Source organism: Nesoenas mayeri (genome assembly GCF_963082525.1).
Source record: "Nesoenas mayeri genome assembly, chromosome: 7".
Classification (NCBI taxonomy): Eukaryota; Metazoa; Chordata; class Aves; order Columbiformes; family Columbidae; genus Nesoenas; species Nesoenas mayeri.
Window position 1 is genome coordinate 32,759,224 of NC_137551.1, and position 22,100 is coordinate 32,781,323.

Consider the following 22,100-nt stretch of genomic DNA (forward strand, 5'->3'; position numbering starts at 1 on the left):
GAAGCACGCGCTGCCGCCGCCGTCGCCTGGCAGCAGCCACAGCCCCGCGATGGAGCCCGGCGGGCGGCGGCAGCTGGAGCAGCGGAGGCTGCGGGGGCCGCGGGAGGAAGCGGCGGAGTACTACCGAGGCCAGCGAGTGCCGCAGCGGGTGGAAGAAGCGCTCAACGCCCTCTTCCCCCTCTGCCCCGCGGATCTCTACGGGGAGCTGGTAGCGCGGGGAGGGGGAGCGGAGCGCAGGTTCCCATGGCTTAAGGGAGACCACGAAGCGCCGGGCTGCGGGGCGCCCCGCCCTGCAGGGTGAGCGGGGTCGGATGGGGCTGCACGCCCGTTCTACCTGGCCCCGCTTGAAGGGCGAGGAGCGGCGTGGAGGGGGAGGCTGAGAGCGGCCGTACCGGCCCTTCCCGCAGCCCCCGCCCAGCTCCCGGTGCGGACCGGACTCCGCGCTTGGACTCGGGCACAGGGGTGATAAACCAACAGGTTGATGCGAGGAGCAAAACGCCTCTGTGATTGAAACTCAGTTTAAATAATTTCCTGGTGGCTCGGGTGAAGTCTGTGATGGTTTTGTGCTTGTCACCAGCGGCACTTTTGTCGCTGGGCCAAATGCATTTCCGCCGCAGCCCGGCTTTTTGTCCTCGCTAGTTGTTTGTCTCGACACAAGCTGTGGTGCCTTAGGAAGGCACAGATGGATGTTCCTGACAAAGCCGCTCTCTGTGTCCAGTGGCAACAGAGGACTGGGTGCTGTTCACACCACAGCTCCTGGAGAGCAAATGGGCCTCTGGGAAAGTATCGAGAATCAGACCAATTTTTATCTGTTCCCAGTTGGCGAAATATAGTAGACAGTAGTCCTAATGAAACCTCTGCTTGTGGTGATACTGGAGTTGTCAACACTACAACACTGAGCAACTCTTGGGGAATTAAAAACAATCAACAAACTAGTACATTCTTTGATGTGAAAGTGGCTGTGGAAATGAAACATTTCATTACACCTTTCACTGTTTTGTATCTCCAAGTGTTTTACCTTCACCGGTGGAAGGGATTAGAACTGGTAACACCTGTTGTTCCTTTGCTTGGTGTTTGGTGTGTTCCTCTTCCATGTAACTAAAAGTGTTTCCTAGTTTTCCCATTTGATAAGTCTGGTGACTGTCTCAAATACCAGACTAAAGAATGAAAATAGTAAAATAGTCTGTAGTAAACTTCAGGTAGCAACTTAATCCTTTTTTTTAAAGCAACATTAGTGTTTATTAAATACAGATGGAGTCCCAAACATGTTCTCCAAGTTGGATGATGCCAGTTCAACAAACCCATTAAAGACCATGTTGGAAGAAGTAAGAGAACTCTGCCTGCCAGAAGTCTAGGTTTTCACCTTTCACACAGGGCTTAGAGCTTGCTAACCTAAAATCCCAGTTTCCTGTGGGGTAGTGACCCTGAGCTACATTTTACACCTTACACCAAGTATGTTCTGTAAGAGAGGCGACGACAACAGGAGCAGTTATCATTGGTATCATTGCAGGAGCAGGTATCATTGTTGACAAGCTTCCTTCCAGATTAAATTCTCTGCTGTGAAGATGTTTAATATTGCATTGGTTGAGTGTTGAGACACATGACCCACTGTACATATGTCTTTGACGAAGCAGCCTTGGATTAGGTGTCTAGGACATTGAGTAGTTTCTATAAAGCAGGAAGTATATTCTGAAAATACTTCTTGTTTTTGTAGCATTTCACATGAGAACTTTTTCTGAGCAGAAAGCTTTAGATTGAAGATTTTTTTTTCTAGTGTTTATGGGGGAGAAAGATAAATTTAAATTTCAAAGCATAATAACTACTTGTTATTAGATAAATAAATGGAAACATGCTATAGGAATTTTATATATAACATTAGGATCTAGTAGAGTTCTGTGTGGATTTCTGAGAGTTTTTCTTCTCCACAGTCTTTCATGTCTCCTTATTAAAGATAAGAGACATATTTTTTCAAGATCTTATCCACAGACAAAATCATTTTATAGCAGCTCACTGCACAGGGGAGGTGGAGGCTCTGTAGATTCAAATAGAAATAAGTTTCTTGAGTAGTATGATGACTATTTTTGTTATTTGAAAAGCCAAGTAAGCTCTGGACAAATGCCTATTTTCTGGGAGAGTTAAGTAGATTTTGATACTCATCAATAAGTTTTCCAAATAAAACACATGTTCATCTAACCTGGATGTGGCTTTGGACTTCCCTGCTTAGATATGAGTTGGATATGTTCCTTGAAATCTCATTCTTAAGCAGATAATATAGAAGTAAATGTGCAGTGTAGCAGAAGTATTTCAAATATTCAGATGTATAAATGGATTTGCTCAATAGTGGATTTGATTTAAATATACTTAATGAAATAAAAACCTCTTTGCATAGCAAATGATTTTTAATGAAATCCTTTTTCATTTAAGGCTAACTACATTTCTAAATTTTCAAAAGCTCCAGCAATATGTAAATTAGTTGGAAGAAAAGTTCTTGATGGAGTTGGTCAGCCAACATTAGAAGTGGAAATACACTGTATGGTTAAAAACCATGAGAAGGTATGAGCTGCTTCTTCCCATTGTATTTATTTTAATAAGACAGTATCAGGGGGATATACTATTCTACTCACATCCTAAGGAAGATTTTATTTTCTATCTCTGATAAAAAGATATGAATCTCTGTGATTCAAAAGTTGAGTAAGTAGTCTTGTAACTTGCAACTATAAAACCTTTTTTTTCCCGTGAATTAGATGATACTGATCTTTAGTTTATGAGTGGGATGTGACGTTGCATCTCTGTGTATTAAATTTTTGTCTGTCTTGATGTATCATATAGCTTTCTTTTACACCCTGTGGCTAGCTCTGTAAGTTCATTTTTCGTTTACATTTTTTTTTCTTTTATTTTCAGATCCTTGTATTTCTATTTTTTATGACAGTGTTTCAGAAAAATATAGTGCAGGTGGAAAATTCAATGTAGGTTAGAGCACTTCTTTACACTGAGCTAATAGGCTGATGTGGGTGAGAGTTAACACAAACGTATCCATCTATCACCTGCAATGCAAAATTGATGATGCATTGCCATCTCTCCTCCAACCTGAAATATTCAAGGTGCTGTGTTGGCAGCTCTAGCTATTGTGGAATAATTATTTATACTTTCCCTCAGTGAAACTATATTTCATTTCATTCTTGAGTTAGGTGTAATTTCATAAATATTCACAGTATGTAAGGTTAATACCATTAACGTAGGCAACTCTGATATTTGCAAATGATGTCTTCATTAAGTGAATTTTCTTCAGTATCGTTTATACTTCAGCAGTACAGAAAAGTTTAAATTACCTAAATAAGATAAAATGTAACTGATCATGAGGGATGGCATTAAGCATAAATGCTGATGAGTCATGGTACAACAGGCTACCAACAGCTGCAATGAAAGATGCCATAATGACTGTGTGGTCTTTAAGATAACTCCATTCTATCTTGATAACAAAATATATGTGTACAGCAGGTCTGTCAGGAGGTTTTTGCCTAAGTAGTTGTAATTTAGGTCAAGAAACTTGAATAATATCTGTGATTACCAAAGTATAAGAAATGAGGAAGAAGGTGCTAGATGAAAAAAGATAAGAGGAGCAAACAGTAGATTTGGAGATAGGTACTTTTAGACTTGGTAAGGATATATCTCTCTCAGTCTTTCCAATGACATTTCCACATTTCCAAGTTAGACAATAAATAGTGTTTTAAGCCTTCTTTCTTTCTTTTTTTTTTTTAGAGGATTTGTTCCATTGTAATGTCTTCTCATTCTCAAATACCTGAAAATTCTTTACCTGACACAACTCAGGCTGATGAGAAAGAAAGAAATGACTCTGTTAACACTGCTGTGGAGTGGGTGAATGAATCGCTGAACGCAATGCTAAGAGACTTAAAGCCTACTGACCAGTGTGAAGTTGACAAGATGCTTGGGTAGGTCTTGCATGTTATGCAAATTGTTGCCTTTGAAATATACACCATTGATTTGTACTACAAATGAAAAATGGGATACAAAAATAAGGGTCTGTAAGAAAAAATGTCTGAGCACATTCATGAGTCAAAAGCTCCATTTAAGAAACTCATTCAGTGCCAGTTTATCCAGTTTTTCCAGACCGCAACTCCATTTCTGTTCATTGCACTGCAGAACAAAAGCGGTACTAAAGGCCTGTGTGTATCTTCTGCATTGAGCTAATCCACAGAAAATGTATATACATAACAGTTTTCAGGTTCTGGTGGAGTCTTCATTCTGAGCAGGCTTATCCAAAAGGCTTCTTTCTTGGGCTAATTAATTTATTTGGAAACATAGCTCCTTTAGTGAACATATCTGTCTATTTTTTCATACAAATATTTCTTCTTGGGAGCATCCCAAAGCAAAAAATAATGACCATATTTTTCCATTCAAAGAAATATGTCTGTATTTTTATAAGAAAAATAGACATTAGCATCACAGATGTATCTAAATGTAGTTTTAGGGTAACATTAGAGGAGCTGCCTGGCAATGTTATGGCTTTCTTCACCCTGAAAGCAGTAACATGGCCTGTCATCTTCTTTCATAGCTGGAAGTGTTTCTTCCAGCTACATCCCTGAGAGGAGTAACACTTTGCTGTTGTGGATAGTGGTTGGGCTGCCACACTTAACACAGGCTGCAGGAAACAGACCTAATTGCCTTCCATGTGGATTAGCTTTGGGAAAACCTCACTGAAGGGAACAAGGACTCAATTGGAAGGAAATTCTTCCAACTGAAGTGAGTCTAAATAAGATTTTAATGCATCGTTTACACTATTTTATGTATCTTACACAGTTTGTCTGAATTGAGTGACTGTGACCCATGTATGCAGTTTCCACTTCGTACATGTAATTGAAACTCAACTCCTTCTGAGCTTGCAGCCACTTAGATAACCATTGTACAACTGACCTACTGGATTAGCACCCTAGGCCGAGCTGTTGTGTGTCATGAAGTTATGACAGGATCTGTTACTACCCATGCAAAGCAAATACATCCTTCACGCTAAGATTGCACAGAACTGACTTTCAAACCAGTATGATTTGAAATGCACGTGTTAAGGCTTATAATGCTTGTGTTCTTTCTGTTTAAACAACACTTGAGATGACTAACAAAATATAACGTCACTTACTGACTTCTCCAGATTCACACAATGAGTCTATGGCAGAAGCTCAAATCCTTAATTCAACTCTTAGCATGTTCTTTAGCCTGTATCCTATGTCTGCTTGTCACATGTCTAACAATATTTTGAGCCAGTAAACTTTATGCCTCTTTTCTCAGTGAATACTTTATAAAAAAGGTAGAAGAAAAAAAAGAAATTGAGAAGCAAGAAGAAAAAGAAAAAGAACAGCAAGAAGCAGAAGCCACTCTTGCCCTTACTTTACACACTCCATCAGCAACAGTGCTACCTGGGAAAAAAAAAGGAGCAAAACCAGGTTTTGGTTTACTTGATTTTAATATTTTCTGCAATACAACATTAGTAAAGGTGCTAAAATACTTTCTGAAGTATTCCATGGACACTGAATACTTCAGAATATATGACACAGTGTCTCATGTTTATAGGGTTTGGTTACTCTGTCCCAAATCTTCTTTCTGATCACAGCAGTTCCTACTGCAGAAATGAGAGAGGAGAAAATACAGAGTTTTCTCATCATTCACATGCATTGGTTGAACAGAGTTTCTGCCTTTGTTTTACAGTTGGCTTAGACAGGAGGTTATTACCCTTCAGAGTGAGGAATAAGAATGGAGGAGGATGCAAATGAAGAATAAAAATGAAAATGATAAGGAAAGAAAAGGGTATCACAGAACTGAACAGGAAAATGGAAATAGAATTAAGATAGAAGTTGAAAAGAATGGAAAGAGGGAGGAAGGGAAGTTTATTGCCAACACTGAAAAAAGAAAGAAATAAGATGAAAAACAAAAGAGAAAGAAGGAAGGGGATGAAATGGGAATGTCGGGCAGTACAGAGTAAAAAGAAGTGAGTGAACAATGCTACCAAAGGAAAAAATGGTGTTAGAGTAGAGAAACAGGGTAAATATACTTGGCCAAAAAAAAAAACCCCACACACCATATGTTACCTCCATTTATGCATTACTCTCAGGAAAAAAAAAAAAAATAAAAGAAAAAAGCTTTGTTACAATGATCGGAAGGGCAGAAAATTTTCAATTATTTTTTATCAGTTTGTTTCGAGCTGTCCTACACTATCAGTAAAACCTCCCAATATGTTAGATATGTGCACAGTAAATGCACCTTTGACCTGAAACATAATGTCAGTAGTTGACAAGTCCATGCATTTCTCATCATGTTATATATTATACTTTCAGTCAAGCTTCTGCCAATACATACATCACTTGCTTTCATTAATTGTGGGGTTTTTTTTTGTATTTGTGACATTGACTGCAAAATTGTTGTTAGAATCAGTACCTATTAGGAGCCAATTATTATAAAGCTACTTGTAGTTACAGTAGACCACTAACAGATGGTGACTTCCAGCAGCAGGTGCTTTCAGAGGTAGCATCTGTGTTGTAATTTATGCAGGTTACAAAATAGTGTAGTGTAAAGGATCTCTGCAAAATGCTGTGGTTTGTCAGAGTTGGTCAGTACTTGATTATTGGTGTCTATATGTGTAGCTCTTCATCCTCAATGTAAGAGATATAGAATCTGTGTATAGCATGCAATTGACATATAATCTAATCTGCATATCCAGTCAAGGTCTTATTATGAACATTTTATCATAAAATATCAGTTGTGTCCTATATATCTTCTTGCAATCAAAACTTGTACGACACTCCTATTAGGAACCTAAGTAGTTGGTTAGACTTACAAAAAAGTATACAATGCATATGATTCTTAAGGATCAGAGCGCTTATTTGGTTTCACGTGGGTGCTTACTGTACATGTCCATGTCAGCACTGTAGGCAATAAATATGATAGTGAAAACTGCTGGGCTTCAAGCATTTTGACAAACGTTACTCTACTGAGTATCTGAGAGAAAAGGAGGTTCTTTTGAAAATGTAACAATATTATGCATGTGGAATATTTAAAAGACCTGTTTTCTCATTGGAAAATCCAACTGTAATAGGCCTAATTTTTTTCACAGTCATTATTAGAAGAAATCAAGTATGTGTGCTCCCAGTTGGGGTATAATGTAATCTTCCAAGTTATTTATGCAAAAGCTGAGGCATATAAGGAGGACAGTAAAGAACACCAAAGTTGTGTTTATAAAAGGAGCCTGAAAAATGATGTAACATTACTGGATATAAACATAGATAAATAAAAAGACAGATTTCAGTGGCTGAAAGATGTCCAAAAAAAATGGATTTAAAATACAGTAGCCACCAGAGTGAGGACAGATACTTCAATTGCTTGTAAGTTCATTTCATACAAGACAACTGACAAGATTAAGTTTTAAAAAAACCTGATTCTGGTTGTTTTGTAATACACTGAGTACAGACTGAGATGACAATATCGTGTTTACTCGTATAACTGTGATATATATGCACGTTTTAAACCGAGAAAATATTCAGCTGCTACTCTATCTTGCAGGAAAGAAGGTGTCAGTTGCAGAGAAAATGATACCACCTGCAGAACCCGTTGAACCGGTGCTTTGTGGCAGCTTTGCCATTGGGGGAACATCACTTGCTGTAGCAAAGGCTGGTGCCACTGTTTGCCGTATCCCATTGTACTTACATATTGCGCTGCTGAAACATGATCAGGTACACTTGACTTTTGTCATTTTGCTTATTTGTCCCAGTTATCACAATTATTCTAGAACTCTGAAGCCAATAGTCCTTCATGACAGTGGTATTAAATATACCTCATAGAGCACACCCTTAAGACCATTGCCTATAGCTGTCTTTGAACCCTGTGCCATAATTAGCAGATATAAGAAATTGTTCTGATTTTTTAACATTTTTATTTTCATATGGTACTTCCAATTAAAGGACTCACCTAAAGAAATGTCTCTACCACTCCCAATCATTACTCTGTTGAACTGTGAAAAAATTTTACCTGCGAAACTGAAATTAATGAAAGAACTTATGCTTATACCACCAGTTCATCTGTCACTCAAACAGGTACCATTTCATTTTCATTTTTATAAATGTATTGTATAGATTTCATATAAACTATATATGTACATAAGTATGTAGATCTTTTCAATGTAGTCCATACAAGCTGTATGTTTCATTTTTTGTTTGCTTGCAAGGCTAAAATTTTTAAAAATGTTAGTGCAGAGTTCTAACACAAGGAACATTAAAAGAAGTAAATAGATGAAGATTTAAAAGAAGATACACGAAGATTTGAAGTTAAAAATGTATGTGTTAGCATAGAGGAAAAAATCAGTGCATTGAAGGTGGTGTAGGGGAATTGTGTTACACAACAATAAGAGACTTTAATTTTGTTTAGAATGAGATTTTACATTAGTAGATTGTAAGTAGTATCAGTTGACTGATAGAGCACACAAAATAACAAAACTCATAACAAATTCACAGGAAGGCCTAAGATCTTTGGGAATAAATTGCTTTAAAAATGAAATTGTGAAGATAGAAGGGAATACAAAGCAGAGCAGAATCTATTCAAGGGGCGAGAAGGATGGATGAGACAGACTGGATCAACCCTCTCCTTTTGTTTAGCCATGTGTTGCATTAAAGAGTGTATCTGCACAAGATGCCTACATTAAGGCTGTATTTCTACTTTGTGTGCTGGTGACCTGAACAAATAGCTGAGCTCGATTCTCTTTCTCTTTTTTTTTTTCCTTTTCCTTTAACTTTTTTAAATGGTCACCAAGAGCTCTTAATAAAGTTGCTAATTCTGTACCTTTGAAAGACATAATGCCTCCTAGTGTTCGTGGGAGAGCAGCAAGCTGTTTGCTGCAGTGCAAAAAACATAGCGAGTCATCCTATGTTGATGTGTTGTCAGCTGCGACTGACTTCTGCCCCCTTCAGTATTCCTTTACTGGCACAATTTAAGAAAATCTGAAATGTGATTTATGAAGCATTAAACTTTTAGTAACTCTGTTGAAAAGGAAAACCAGGATTGAGTTAAAAGCAATACATTTATTTGACTGGAGTGTTCCTCCATTTCCCAGTGTTTAAAATGAAAACACTGATTTTTTACCCTGCTTCTTGGAAGTGTTCTAAAAGTAAATACACTCAATTTTGTCAGAGTTTCCAGTTAGGAAGTCTTAGATAGAGTCACAGTTGTGAACAGTGATTATCATCTTCCTCCTTCTTAGATATTACACAGACCTGGATACTTCTTACTTGTTAGATTTGGGAAGGGTTCCTTTTGGGGACAAGGAGACCACTTTTCTTGCCATCCCATTCAGTGGCATAATAAAATATTCCTGTTCATTCCACTAGTACTAACCCTTTATCATTGGACACTTGACTCTGTGTGTGTGTGGAATTGTGTTGTAAAAGTCTATAGGAGTCTGAGGGTTTTTTTAAGACTTTATATTAAGATCTACATTTAGAATAAGTGTTATCTCTCCTCTGATTTAAGGTGCTAAAATTAAATATTTTTTCTTGCTTTTGAGGACTACTGTTGTTTAATTGCAGGGCATAGAAAGAGTTCTGGATATTCAGAAAGAAGTTATGAGACTGTTGGATCCTCCAGGCAAAGTGGTACAATAAAAATGTGTAATAATAATATAATCTACTTAATTTGGTCATTCTGGTACTATTGTCTTTTTAGGCTTAAACGTGGAACATTTAGTCTGTCATCAGGTTTAGTCTTATGGCACAGAATAGAAGATGTGTTCCCCTTACAGATAAATAAAACATTGGGCATTTGGTGATATTAAATGAATGAATATAGAATAAAACATTGTTTTAAGCATAGTAAGTATTTCTGTATACCTGAGGAAGTACGCTGGGAGTAAATGGTGTCACAGTGAATATACAATATACAGTTCTGATCTTGCTAAGTCTCCTACACACGCAACATGTATTATTCAAGGCACTATTACTGTAGTAGTGTATCAGTCTCAGTATGTGCATATGCTTTTTGCAAAGTGAGGTTGTCGGGTTTCTCCAGGCATAGAGTCTAGATTCTAATTTCTAATACCCCATGTATTTTTGATGGGCTAGGTGGGAATCTTTTGAAAAACAAATGATGGTTGGGGTGATGCCCACATAGAAATAAACACTTGAAATTAGGTACCACCACAAAATAAAACTGGATGGTTGCTGATAGTATTCAAGACAAAACAGAAGCTGTTTCCTAACTTAAATAATTGCCGTCTCTTTAGACCAAAATTCAGTCAGCTTTATATTTTGGTTTTGGTTGGTTTTTTTGGTTTTCTTTGTTTGTTTGGGTTTTTGTTTTTATTCTGAGGTCTCTCTGCCATTCTTGGACTTTTCCAGGGACTTGAATTATTTCTTCTTTCATTCCCAACAGCCCAGTCCTCAACTAGCAGACAGTAAGAAAGGCAAAGCAGGGAAGAAAGCTCCGGTAAGAAAAGAGATTTCCATTTTAAGCCTTCAGCAAAGTATTAACAACAGCAGGAAACCAAAATTTTCTTAAGAAATGGAAGTTTAAGCTACATTACCATTTTGGAAGCATCAAAGCAAGACTTCTAAGTACTCTAAATGCTCATATTTTACATAATAATTTGGATTTTTCTGACTACACCTTCCCTTCCCACAGAACAATAACAGAAAGGGGAAATTCTTCTGGAATCTGGTCATATTCCTCATCTAGAAATCCTGGTGAATTGTCCAGATGAGCATTTTGCAGGCCTGTAGCACCAGCAGAGAACATGTTCTTTTGATCATGTAGGCTTTAAAGCTATTACCTGTAAAACTTGCATATTGTGCTGTTTCCTACCTCTGGGAGCAAAACTCCCCTCTTAATCATTCTGCATTAAGGTCCTTGTTCCTGCTTGAGGTTATAGATAACGGCAGATATGAACCAGAAGCTAAAGGGCAGCACTCACCATAGTTTGCAGGATGTTATTTTATATTACTCAAATGATCTTTTTTTTTTTTTCCACTTCAAAACCTGTAATTTATAGATGAGTTTTCTAAATAGTGGGATGGAAATGCCTTCTAGTTTTGTTTTCCATTCTGAGATGACTAATATATTATCAAGTGAGAATTTTTGCTACTGTGAAATGTACAAGAGAACGAGATGAACAGAAGTTTTCTTTTTTTGTTTGTTTTTTTTGTGTGTGTGTGTGTGCTTAAACAACACAATATTTGTTATCATTAATCAGCTGGCCAATGTTCTTCTGGTGGATAATTTCCATATTCTTATCACTATAAGTACCGCAGTTTCAAGTTAAATTAATTCCTTAAAATATGCACAAGGAAGCAATGCATTAGATTAGAAAAAAAAAATCAATTTATTTCAAAAGGAGAAAACTAAAGGAGATAGTGGTGGGACTGAATTTTAAACTCACAAAAGCATCATGATAGTTTGAACTTTTTTGGGGGGAAATAAAAAGGAAAAGCGACAAAGTGGGTAGTGAAGAAGAACGTTTTTAGGTTATAGAAGTAAAGACTGAACAGAAAAAATGTTTTTATAAAGATAATCAATGCTTTTAATAGAATAACAAGTCACCCCATATGGGTGCCATGAAAATGCAGAATTTATCTCACATTAAATGCAGGAAGACTGCAGTAGTTCCTGCTGTTTATTGCTGCAGCTGCTGTCTCATGTTCCAAAAGCAACAAGTCAGATTGTCTCTCCTTGCAGATTGTTACAAAATAATCTCATACCTATTTGACCTGCGTTTTCTTCTGAATTTTTTTATGTGAAGGAACATTCATGTATCCTGTGTAGCCAGACCTCTCTCCTGTCCACTGTAGTTAGTTCTCTAACTTGTCAAAACTAATGCCTTCCAATTGACTTCTCCAGTCTAACCCAGGATTATATCCTGCTGCTTTCTGGGCAATTTAGTGTCATTCTTTATAATCTAAAATGCACAGACTTTAAAGTTAAAAATCAGTGCTTGAAAAACCTACCAAAAAACTGACAAGGACGTGTGAAATATTTGCTCAATACAGCTCTGCTTGTGGCTCCTCTCCAGGAACGCTGTTCCTGAGACAGATGAGTCCATGTATCTGTACTGGAGATATTTCTCCTCTATGAAATTTGTTCCTTCTGGAAGTCTTGGAAGATTCTAACATTTCTTCAACACTCCATAGAGGCAATATCAAAGCTGTAGCTGAGGATAAATAAGTAAAAACTGTTTAAAAGTGCAGAATATTGTGGTTTTTTTGTGGCAAAGAGGTAGTCCATAGCACTAGGAACTTTCACATAGCATCCATGACAACTCAGTGGTTGGTAAGAGTGCCTTTAAAATCTTTTATAAACCACTACTGGCCATATAAAAGTGAGAACTACATGACTATTTCAAAGGGCTGTTAAGTCTACTTATTAGCATTTCATTACCCCTCATTCATAGAGAATTGTCCTTAAAGTTGCTAATGCAATTTCTGAGAGCAGATTTATATTTTGATGACTGAATGCAGAATGAAATGACAGTGAAAATATGTATATAAGTATTACACACATACATGTGTGTAAATAGTGTGATTATTTTTTGTTTTACTTTCAGCCACAAGTCTTAAAAAGAATATCACACTTAGGTTGCCTAATAACAGGATTTGATAATCTAGAGCAACCGCTGCACCTAATGCAAACAGCTTGCAACAATATTGGACTGGAGCTAGGAACGGACATGTATTTAGCAATAAATTGTGCTGCTCATGGATTAATGGATTACGTAAGTAATTTTCACTGTTTTGTTGATTTTTACGAGGAATGTAGCTATTATTTGCTAACATTATTTATTATTACATTAAACACTCACCTAGAAACTTCTAACTCCATTTTTTAAGGTAGCAATCAAGCAAACCAAAAGAATTGTCTCTGCATTTATAAATGATGGTTGAATCAGTACAAGTGTCGCAGATGTGTCATTGGATTGTGAGCACAAGGGGACGAGACAGCCATCCTTCTGGTAGCGTGCTGTGCTGGGAGCAGCAAGAACGCGGGTATTCCTCCTCCGCAGCTGTACCAGCGCACTGGCGCGCACCTTGCATGGAATAAAGCTCACTGGACCCAGGCAGACACCCACTACAGCTTGTGTCCTGCCTACAGGAATCTGTTACCTTCATGATTTAACTTTAACTATGCAAATGGTATAAGCCTTCCTGCCTCAGCCAGGTTTATTTCTTTTATCTGTTTATTTAATAAGATTTTTCAGATCAGTCTGTGCCAAATATCTCCTAAGTGCTCTATTTAACAAAACAGCTTAATTTCACATTACATCTCAGACAATTTTGAATTAAAGTATTAAGCGACACGTCCTGTGGGTTTTTCATTTCACCATAAGGTGTAAATGAAAGAATTATCTTCTATCCACCTTGTTTTCAAGGATGAAGAACAACAAACTATTTACACAAGTATACTTCTGTAATTCCTTCACACCACTATATGCTTATTTTTCTGTTTTATTATACTACATCCATTGTTTTCTGCAAACTACCGTTTCTGTGTATTTGTACTATGGTATGTGTGTTTACCCACTAACATCCATCTCGTGTATCAACATTCATTTTTTAATTCTTATTTTTCAAGATTTTTATTTGACAAAGTCTGTTTATCTCCAGCTCAAGTCTTTCAGTTTGTGCCCCTTGTTCCAGGACCACTCGGGTTTGTCTCAAAACACAAAAAGGAACTTCCTATTATAGTTATTATCTCATGAGATTTTGTGTATTTGGGTGTACTACGGTGAGAAACCTTTCGTTATTAATATATTTTGTGAAAGCAGTCGCTTTCCTGACAGTTTGCGATACCTGTATCCTATACCAGAATGAGCCAAATTCTTAAAAGATGAATTATCAGTAATTCTGTAACTTTCTGTTGTTGAACTGTTCACGTTACTAAAGCAGTGAATATTCTGGCAGAGTTTGGCACTGTGCCCTTAAGAATCCTTGTACGCTGCAGCTTGTGCTTCCCGTGGTGATGAGACTAGTTTTAAACTAGTCTTTTTTTTGTTTTCTGAAAGGGGAAAGAGGCAAGGAAAGGCACTACCTTGTCTTGGAGCACTGTGGGTTCACTCCTTTTGCACAGCAATATTTTCTTGATGAAAATAAGGGCTAGAAAATAACTTTTTGGGGAAGTGAAAGATGAGATCTTTCATGCAAGATTTAATAAATATGTCAAAGATTCCTGACTTTCTGATAAAGTAGTGTAAAGCTGGCAGTGTTGGCTAGCAAATGCTGAAATAGATCTCACTAGTTTGGAGAGTGGCATCTTTCAGAGACTTAGGCATAAGCCCACTGGAATCCACTCTTAACTTAAGGCAGAGCTTTAATGTGCTGACCAGTAAAATGGACAAGGGAGTGTGTGTTCATTGAAGAACACACAATCTACCGCCTTAATAGAGACACTAGCTGTATGCTTACGTTAGTACTCTGTTTTTTAAAGTACTACTTTCTTTATCTTTTATGCTTTTTACTTCACTTTCTAGGTTAAAGGAAAATATGAAATACTCACCGGAACATTCAAAAGTCCTGATGAAATGGTTGACATGTACGTGGAACTGATTAATAACTTTCCTTTTATTATTGCATTAATAGATCCGTTACGAAAAGAGGTAAGATACCACAGTGCAGTCCTTGAAAAATTGATAATGCTGTTAAGTGACATATCAATGACCTTTTCACATCTTTACAAAACATCTAAAATAGGAAGCTTCTGGTTTTGGAGTCTTTAGGCACAAAAAATATCACTACAAAAATGTATGTAACAATTCATTAGCATAAGTGTAATTGACAAACACACTAAATTTTTCTATGCTTTTGACATATTTCCTGACAGAAAATAACTCTTGCATAAACAGAATGTGGTCAGTACAAACATTTTAAAGAATTATAAGCCTTTTTTTTTTCCTGATTCTGCTTGCTAAACCACTGTCATTTTAATTACATTTTTCTTCTTAAGTAAAAAAATAATTCAAATTGTAAAAATCAAATTATAAAATTGAATGATAATATAAATGATATAATATCATATTAATGGAAGAAGCTAAAAATTTGCACATAGTTGTATATTCTGTAGAATCACTCAAAAAAAATATTGCTGCTATTCTTTATGATTGAGATATATACCCAAAGGCAGAACAAACCTGTCACTGGCAGCATTGCTCGGCAGGATTTTTAAAGTGGTAGTAAGATACCATATATTTACCACTGTGATAAAAGTTAGACGAGTTACTTTTATGTGACCAATAGATTACAACAATAAAGTAGAATACTACTAAGCATGTTATCAAGTTATAGATCAATGAAAGAAACAGATTGCGTACCCTTAAAGATTAGCATTTGTACATAAGATTAAGTTTTCATGTATTACAAACAAGATAAAAACTTAATTGTAGCAGAACCCCACAATTGGAAACCTAGATTCTGCACTTGCACAACTTAATAAAAATTTGCTCTTGCTGTCAAATTGCACACTTCGTCTTCTTTGAAATAAATATATGGGGCTTATTTTCATGAACAAAACATGAAGACTGTGATTGAAGGGAGAAGTAAAGTGATGTTGTCTTTGTGAATCTGCCCAGTGCTTGAATCAATAATTCCAAACCAGATGAACTGCAAAATCCATCTGATTTTGTTATTAACTGGGACTCTAAAAGTTCATTGTTTTAATGTGTATTTACTGTCACCTCACTCTAGTGAGCCTTGCCTCCCTGCGCTGTTTCAGTCTGAATTACCCATGTTCCAAAACACCCCATTTATTCCCTACTCCTGCCACAGCTGCAAACTTCCTTGAGAATTCTTGTGAAGAAACATGTTTCCAGTATGAAAATCTGCAGGAGAATTACAACAGACAGTGAAGTACAGTTTGAAATAGAATTCTGTTAAGAGAAATGCCTCTCATCCCCCTCCCGGCTCTGCACAAATTTACCCGGTTTACCCCTGACACATCTTTGCCACAGATAATCAGGTCCTTGAGAATTAGCTCTGGTAGCAATTCAACAATTCAGTGGCAGACAGCAGACCGCTTTAGTGCTTAAGTTTAAATATTTCTTCAGGTGTCAAAAACTTCATTTTCACGTATGTGCAGGCTTGAAATCCTGATAGGACTGTACCCTACAGATTGCAGCTATGTAGTTATGAAAGTCTGATCCACAGACCAAGAATTATTATGGCAGAATTAATAACTAGGAAAGTAATGTTTTTAATGTAACAATTTGTCTTATGTGGACACAAAGAAAACAAATTAATTCGTAAATTTCTTCTTTCAAATTATTTACATATCCTAGTGGTTTCTTTATCCTTAAATCTCAGTACCATGGGGATAGTACCTTAAAATGAAAACACAAAGACTTAAAAAATAGAGCTTTGCTGGAAGGTGAGGGTTTTATTGTGCTGTTCCCTATGGTCAGTCTTACTGCTCTGATCATCCTGTTTTGAGATGTGTCACTGAGTCTATGACTGCCTCCAGTTTCATTATTTTATATTCAAACAAATACTGTGACACTGAAAATATTAACACAAGAATGAGTCCTCTGAAGAAAACAATAGAAAATTATTTTATACCCCATTAAAATTAAATCAATTTCAGAAAGGAAATCAAAATAGCAAACTCCTAAAGTTAATTTAATTTGAAACATTTTAAGCTATACTTGTATGCAACTACCTTTGATTAATTCCAGACGTAGAATTTATGTTTTCTAGCATAATCTTAAAATCCAAGCAAAATTTCAGTGGTATATTTTTCTTAGGTAGATTTAAAATACAGTATAAAATATGACATGTATATATGAAGGCTATCTTTAGGATTAAATGTTATTTTTATTTTTTTTTTAAATTACCTCCTCAATTAGAGTTCCTGTTCAGTTTAGTATTTTAAACTCCAGTTATTTGCTTGATTGCTTATGCAGGACAGAGAACAATGGAATAACATATGCTGTGCTCTTGGTTCCAAATGTTACCTGATTGCTGAAGATGCTGCAACACATATATCCAAACTTAAAATTGACCAAAACATCAACGTACCTATGTGCAGTGGTGTTGTCCTAAAATATATTAACCAAACCACGGTATCAGACCTCATAGAACTTACTGGACTTCTGGACGGTGAGTAGAGGGGGGAAAAGGCTGATTCGCAAACCCTACAAGTCAATAAATAGTGTTGTTACATCTGGAATTATTATATCTTTTTAATAAATTATTGACACTTCTAATTTAGAAAGTGCTTGTCAGAAGAAATAAAAATTCATGGTTTGATTCACAAATCTCCATTCGGGAGCTTAAAAGAGCATTCAAGGCTTCACCTATAGTAAATTATTATACTGTGGATGTTCTGAATGTGGGTGCCCTTTGACACTGCAGCCAAGTGTTACACCAATAGATATCAGAATTAAACAAAATTGAAAAAAACATGTAGCTGAGCAATCTGAGTTTTGACTAATACTAGTATTAATAATTAAGAAATGCAAACAAGTCCAAAATGTTTAAAATTGCAGTTTACATAGATTATTGACTTCATATTATTGAGCCTTTATGGTAACAGTACTAAGAACTTGTGCAGTTTCGTATGTAAGATTTGTCTTTGTATCAATTTTGCTTTATTCATTTTTATGCCCAAGGAATAGGTTGACAAATTTAATGTATCTAAATTCTTTCCTTATGCCTTCAAAAAGCCCAGAATTACTATTTCAAAGCACCTAAATAGCAACTTAAAGATTTCACTCAGTCATCATGGTAAACTCTTTTTTTTTATAGTGTAGATAAATCATTAGTATAGAAAGGAGCACATTTAAAATAAATACAACAGCCTCATAGCCTGGAGAATACATTACCAGAGAGATCAGCTAGAGACAGAAATTAGGATGAGATGTTAGATATTCCCCTAACCGTGCTGAAAATAAACATAATCTTAATGTAGCAAACTAATATAGTTTACATCATTGAGACGTGTTCCACTGCTTTTACTCCTGTTTGTATTTCAGCTTAGATAGCCCAAAAGAAAGAAAAAAAAAAGAATGGAAAGTCCAAACAATTTCAGTGTCGAATATATAAAATATACACTAATGAAGGTTTTACACTCCCCTTATATATAGGTCAAAGACATATTACCATATTAGGAAGTCCAGACGGAGAATCTTCTGATGATAGCCTTGTGGATCTGGTAAGTATTGAAAGCTGTTCAATTGCAGAATTGCCAGAACGCTGCTTTTAACATGAGCTATTTTTTAAGAAGAAAGCCTGTTTCTGCTTGAGAAAGAAACAACATTTTACAAAATGGGCTTTTTCTAGAGTTGCTTTTTTTTCCCCCAGAGTGTTAATCTTTGAGTCTAAAGAGAACACACAGGAAATTTGCCAAAGCAGGAAGTATATTCAAAAGTGTGTATGATCTATTTGGTTGCATTAGTTTATAAAAAAATGTGAGTTACTTAAAACATTTCTGAGTCGTAATAATATTTTAGGCAAAAATTCTTAACAGTAATGTATTTAGTCTTTCTTGGATTAAAGCTACATTTGCAAATAAAATTTCATTTCGTATGCCAGTGAAAATTATTGTTTGCATGCGACAAATCTTTCACAAAGAGATTTTTATTAATATTTAAAGGAAGGTTTTTATCTGTAGAACGAGAAGAGTGTTAAATCACAAGTAGGATAACATATTTAATAATGAAGAACGACTTCGCTTCCCGAACCGTGTAGTTTTAAAATACGCACTTTCTCGTTTAAGGCTGTTGGACTGGGTGCCAGGTTTATCAAGTTGGGAGGTCTTTCCCGCGGAGAAAGGGTGACCAAATACAACCGCCTTCTTGCTATAGAGGAAGAACTGGCCAAGAATAGAACGCTACGTATGAGCTTCTTTCTTACTTTGTTTTCAGCTTGCAATGAATACGAGAACAAAGATTGGAGGGAGAATGATTGAAACTGCACCACAGGAGGGAAGCGAAATCAAAAGACTATAAATAAGCGCTGACAAAAAAAAAAACTAGGATAGCACTTGCCACAATGTATATTGTTGTCCTAATGGATTATCTGTTTACTGAATGTTAAAATAGACCCCTTCTTGAGGAGTAGCCTACATTAAGCTTTTTTCCAGAATTAATTGGTTGGAGTCTTGAAGCCCACAGTGCAAAGGGAACAAAACAAAAACCATGCACATAACACGCCAAAAAGCTGCCAAAATGAGAATTTTAGGCCAAATACCCTACCTCCCTCCAGCCTCTAAACATATATTGCTAACAAAACTTCATTTCACAACCCCCTTTTGTGTGTTAGATTTCCAGCAAAATGTGCTTGGAAAGCTCCAATTGCATGGGTAAGCACTAAATAAAACCCAAGAAAACCCGAAGTTGACGATGCACATTCAGCCTTAGCCACTTGTATGCATCTGCCTGCATTTCAGGATCTGCATCATCTTTTTCCTCTCTACTCTGCACTGTTAAATGCTTAACAGTTCTTTAGAGCCACTTCCCACTTGTTCAGGTATCAATCAAGATAGAATAAAAGCTTCCAGTCTGAAGGGGAGGGAGAGAGACAAGGAGAGGAAGAAAGGAAGGAAAGGGTTTGCAAGAATTTATTATGCCTAAGAAAAATGAAGGAGAATTAAGTCATTTTACTCTCTTGTTTCCAATAATTTTCAAAGTTCTATAGGTAGGATAGCAGCACTTGACATGGACACTATAAAACAAAGGTTTTATTAAAAAGAAATTGAAAATATTCTGAGTTTTCAAAATCTCCCCCTTGCTCATATATAGTCATTGCAAAAAATAGAAACATAGACAAGATTTCTTTGTTGCTAAGAAAGTAGTTTCACAGAATTCGCTTTTCAAAAACAAAACGGATAATTCTAGAACTATGAATTTTAACTGTCAGCAATATTAATATATTCCCTGTTCAAATGGTATAGTCTAAACGAAAGAGCTTGACTTTGAGAAATATTTAAACCTACACCTCATACAATGAAAGAGCAACAATTCCCGAAGCTGTTAATCTTTTGGCAGAAATAAAATCCAATAACTAAATCACCAGCAGGAAACTATTGCGATAGCGTGTCTGAGCTGCATCTCAAACTTGGCCTTTGGCCGGGCTGACAGCTACGGAACACGCTGTAGCGCTGAGCAGCGGAGGGCTCCGGAGGTGGGAGGTGACACTGGTGACACTGACCCATCTGGAGTCCCCAGGGGCGGCTGAGCGTGGCCAGAGCTGGGCCCAGCAGCACCGGGACAACCGGCCTCTCTCACCATGAGCGGTTTGGGGGGCGCAGGTCTCAGCTGAAATGCAGCCCTGACACCAGTGCCGTGTTTGAGCCTTCAAGTGCACCTGGAAGGCGCGTGTGAGCTGCTGGCAAGGTCAAGCACAGACTGGCCGTGTCTTTGCTAAAAAGTGACAGCTATAGCTGAGACTGTTCAGTGATGGGGTGGGTGTTGTGTATGTGCCAAAAAGGGGAATTAGGTGGTGAGGTTGGGGAGGAAGGAAAGTCACAGAACTGGGGAAAACAGCTGTGAGAAGAGAGGTGAAGTGTTAATTACAGGAGCAACATCTGAACCTGCACTTACACTGAGTTGTTGAAGGCTGGGGCAGAGCGGAGGCACGGGCAGCTGGCAGGAGCTTTAGCAAAAACACAGTGCAGAGAAAGATGGGGGCTTAAAAAAAAGGGCAGTGCGGTGAGATCATTAGTGAGGAAGAGAATGCAATGAATATCCCCACCATGTAATCACAGTGCAGGACTCGCTCCTGTTTCAAAGGGCCAGACTTTGAAGGTGTTTAGAGACTCTTGGAAGCATCACGTGCCATTTAAAATAAATACATAAATAAAATCTGAGTGCACTAGAGAACATTACAAGAAACTGGATTACGGCAAACATGAGTTTCTTTTTTCTCTTCTATTTCAGGTGAAGCAACTCTTGAATTTGTTGCTTTTGGTGAAGAATCACAGCCAGAAAATCAACCTTCTGCTGTATCTCCTCCCCCAGAGCAGGATCCGGCGCTTCCAAAGCTGTCTCAGCCAGCCCTGCAGGTTCCCAGCCTGCCTGCCCAGCTCCCAGAGAACATCACACTGACCTAGGTTGTCAACAGTAACTTTTGGATACATTTCTTAAAACAAACCAAAACATTCTAGCAAGAAACTCATATATTACCTATTCCTTAATCCATTTATTTTCAAGCACTTTAGCTAAAAGCATTCAGAAACTACCTTCTCTTTTCCCAGGAGACCATTTCTTTCAGCTGAAACCAAGTTAACTGAGCAGTGGCTATAGTTTGAAAATACTGCAAAATTCTGTGCCGTATTTACAAACTGACAAAACAAATACCTCTGTGTTGTGTCCAAAACGAAATGTTTGTTTTGGGAAAGTCGAAGTCTCTCTCCATACAAAGAACAAGCTATTGACAAACAGTTAAAAAAAAAAAAAGCATTTTACAAAAAACAAAGGCCTTGACTGTTATGCTGCTCCATCCCCCCACACCCCCTCAATGCTGCCCTTAGATCGAGCCTACAAGGGAAATGCTGCTCCAGTTCTAGCTCACGATCAGGGCGAGTGCATCAGTGCAGACCCCAAATGTAGGGCACACAGCTGGAACCGGCATCCCTCAGAAGCTTCACTCGGAGGCAGGGAATAACCACTCAGTATCACAAGGGCTGGGAAACTTGTCAAGAGTCTTTTTAATAAGCAAGAGTGAAAAGATAAATAAGTAATTTATGTCCTAGGTACCAAACAGTTTAAGTAAAAGAAATACTTCTTTAAAAACTTCTGGGTTTTGTATCGTTTGAAAATTTGAACATCTAATACAGCAGCAATAATTTGAGGAAAAATACATATATAAAATGTTGCATTTTAAATTCAGTGTAACAGATACCTAAGTGAAAAATAAAGCACCAGAATCAACCGCCCCCCAGAAATTAAGACATCAATGAGAGACAAATTTCCCCAAGTTTAAGAATCGTACATAGTTCAGTAATTAGATCAAGTCCAAGATTTTCTTACCAAACATGCAAAAAACACCAAAAAAGATGTGAAGCCACCACACTCGTTACTATCATTTTATTTTTAGGGAAAGCACCAGACAGTTGCATGCAGAGCCAAAACCAAC

General features: G+C 37.1%; 1 protein-coding gene across 1 annotated transcript; it reads left to right on the forward strand.

Moving 5' to 3' along the window:
- Positions 1-49: 49 nt before the first annotated feature.
- Positions 50-21,603, forward strand: ENO4 (enolase 4; the record flags this gene model as incomplete). The annotated part of the gene is made up of 14 exons (XM_080347836.1): positions 50-208; positions 2,425-2,553; positions 3,760-3,950; positions 5,302-5,456; positions 7,567-7,736; positions 7,965-8,096; positions 9,582-9,647; positions 10,423-10,476; positions 12,587-12,754; positions 14,507-14,632; positions 16,928-17,123; positions 18,110-18,177; positions 18,742-18,859; positions 20,903-21,603. 14 exons carry the CDS (start codon positions 50-52, stop codon positions 21,073-21,075), a joined length of 1,905 nt encoding a protein of 634 aa, XP_080203962.1. The 3' UTR covers positions 21,076-21,603.
- Between the last annotated feature and the right edge of the window lie 497 nt (positions 21,604-22,100).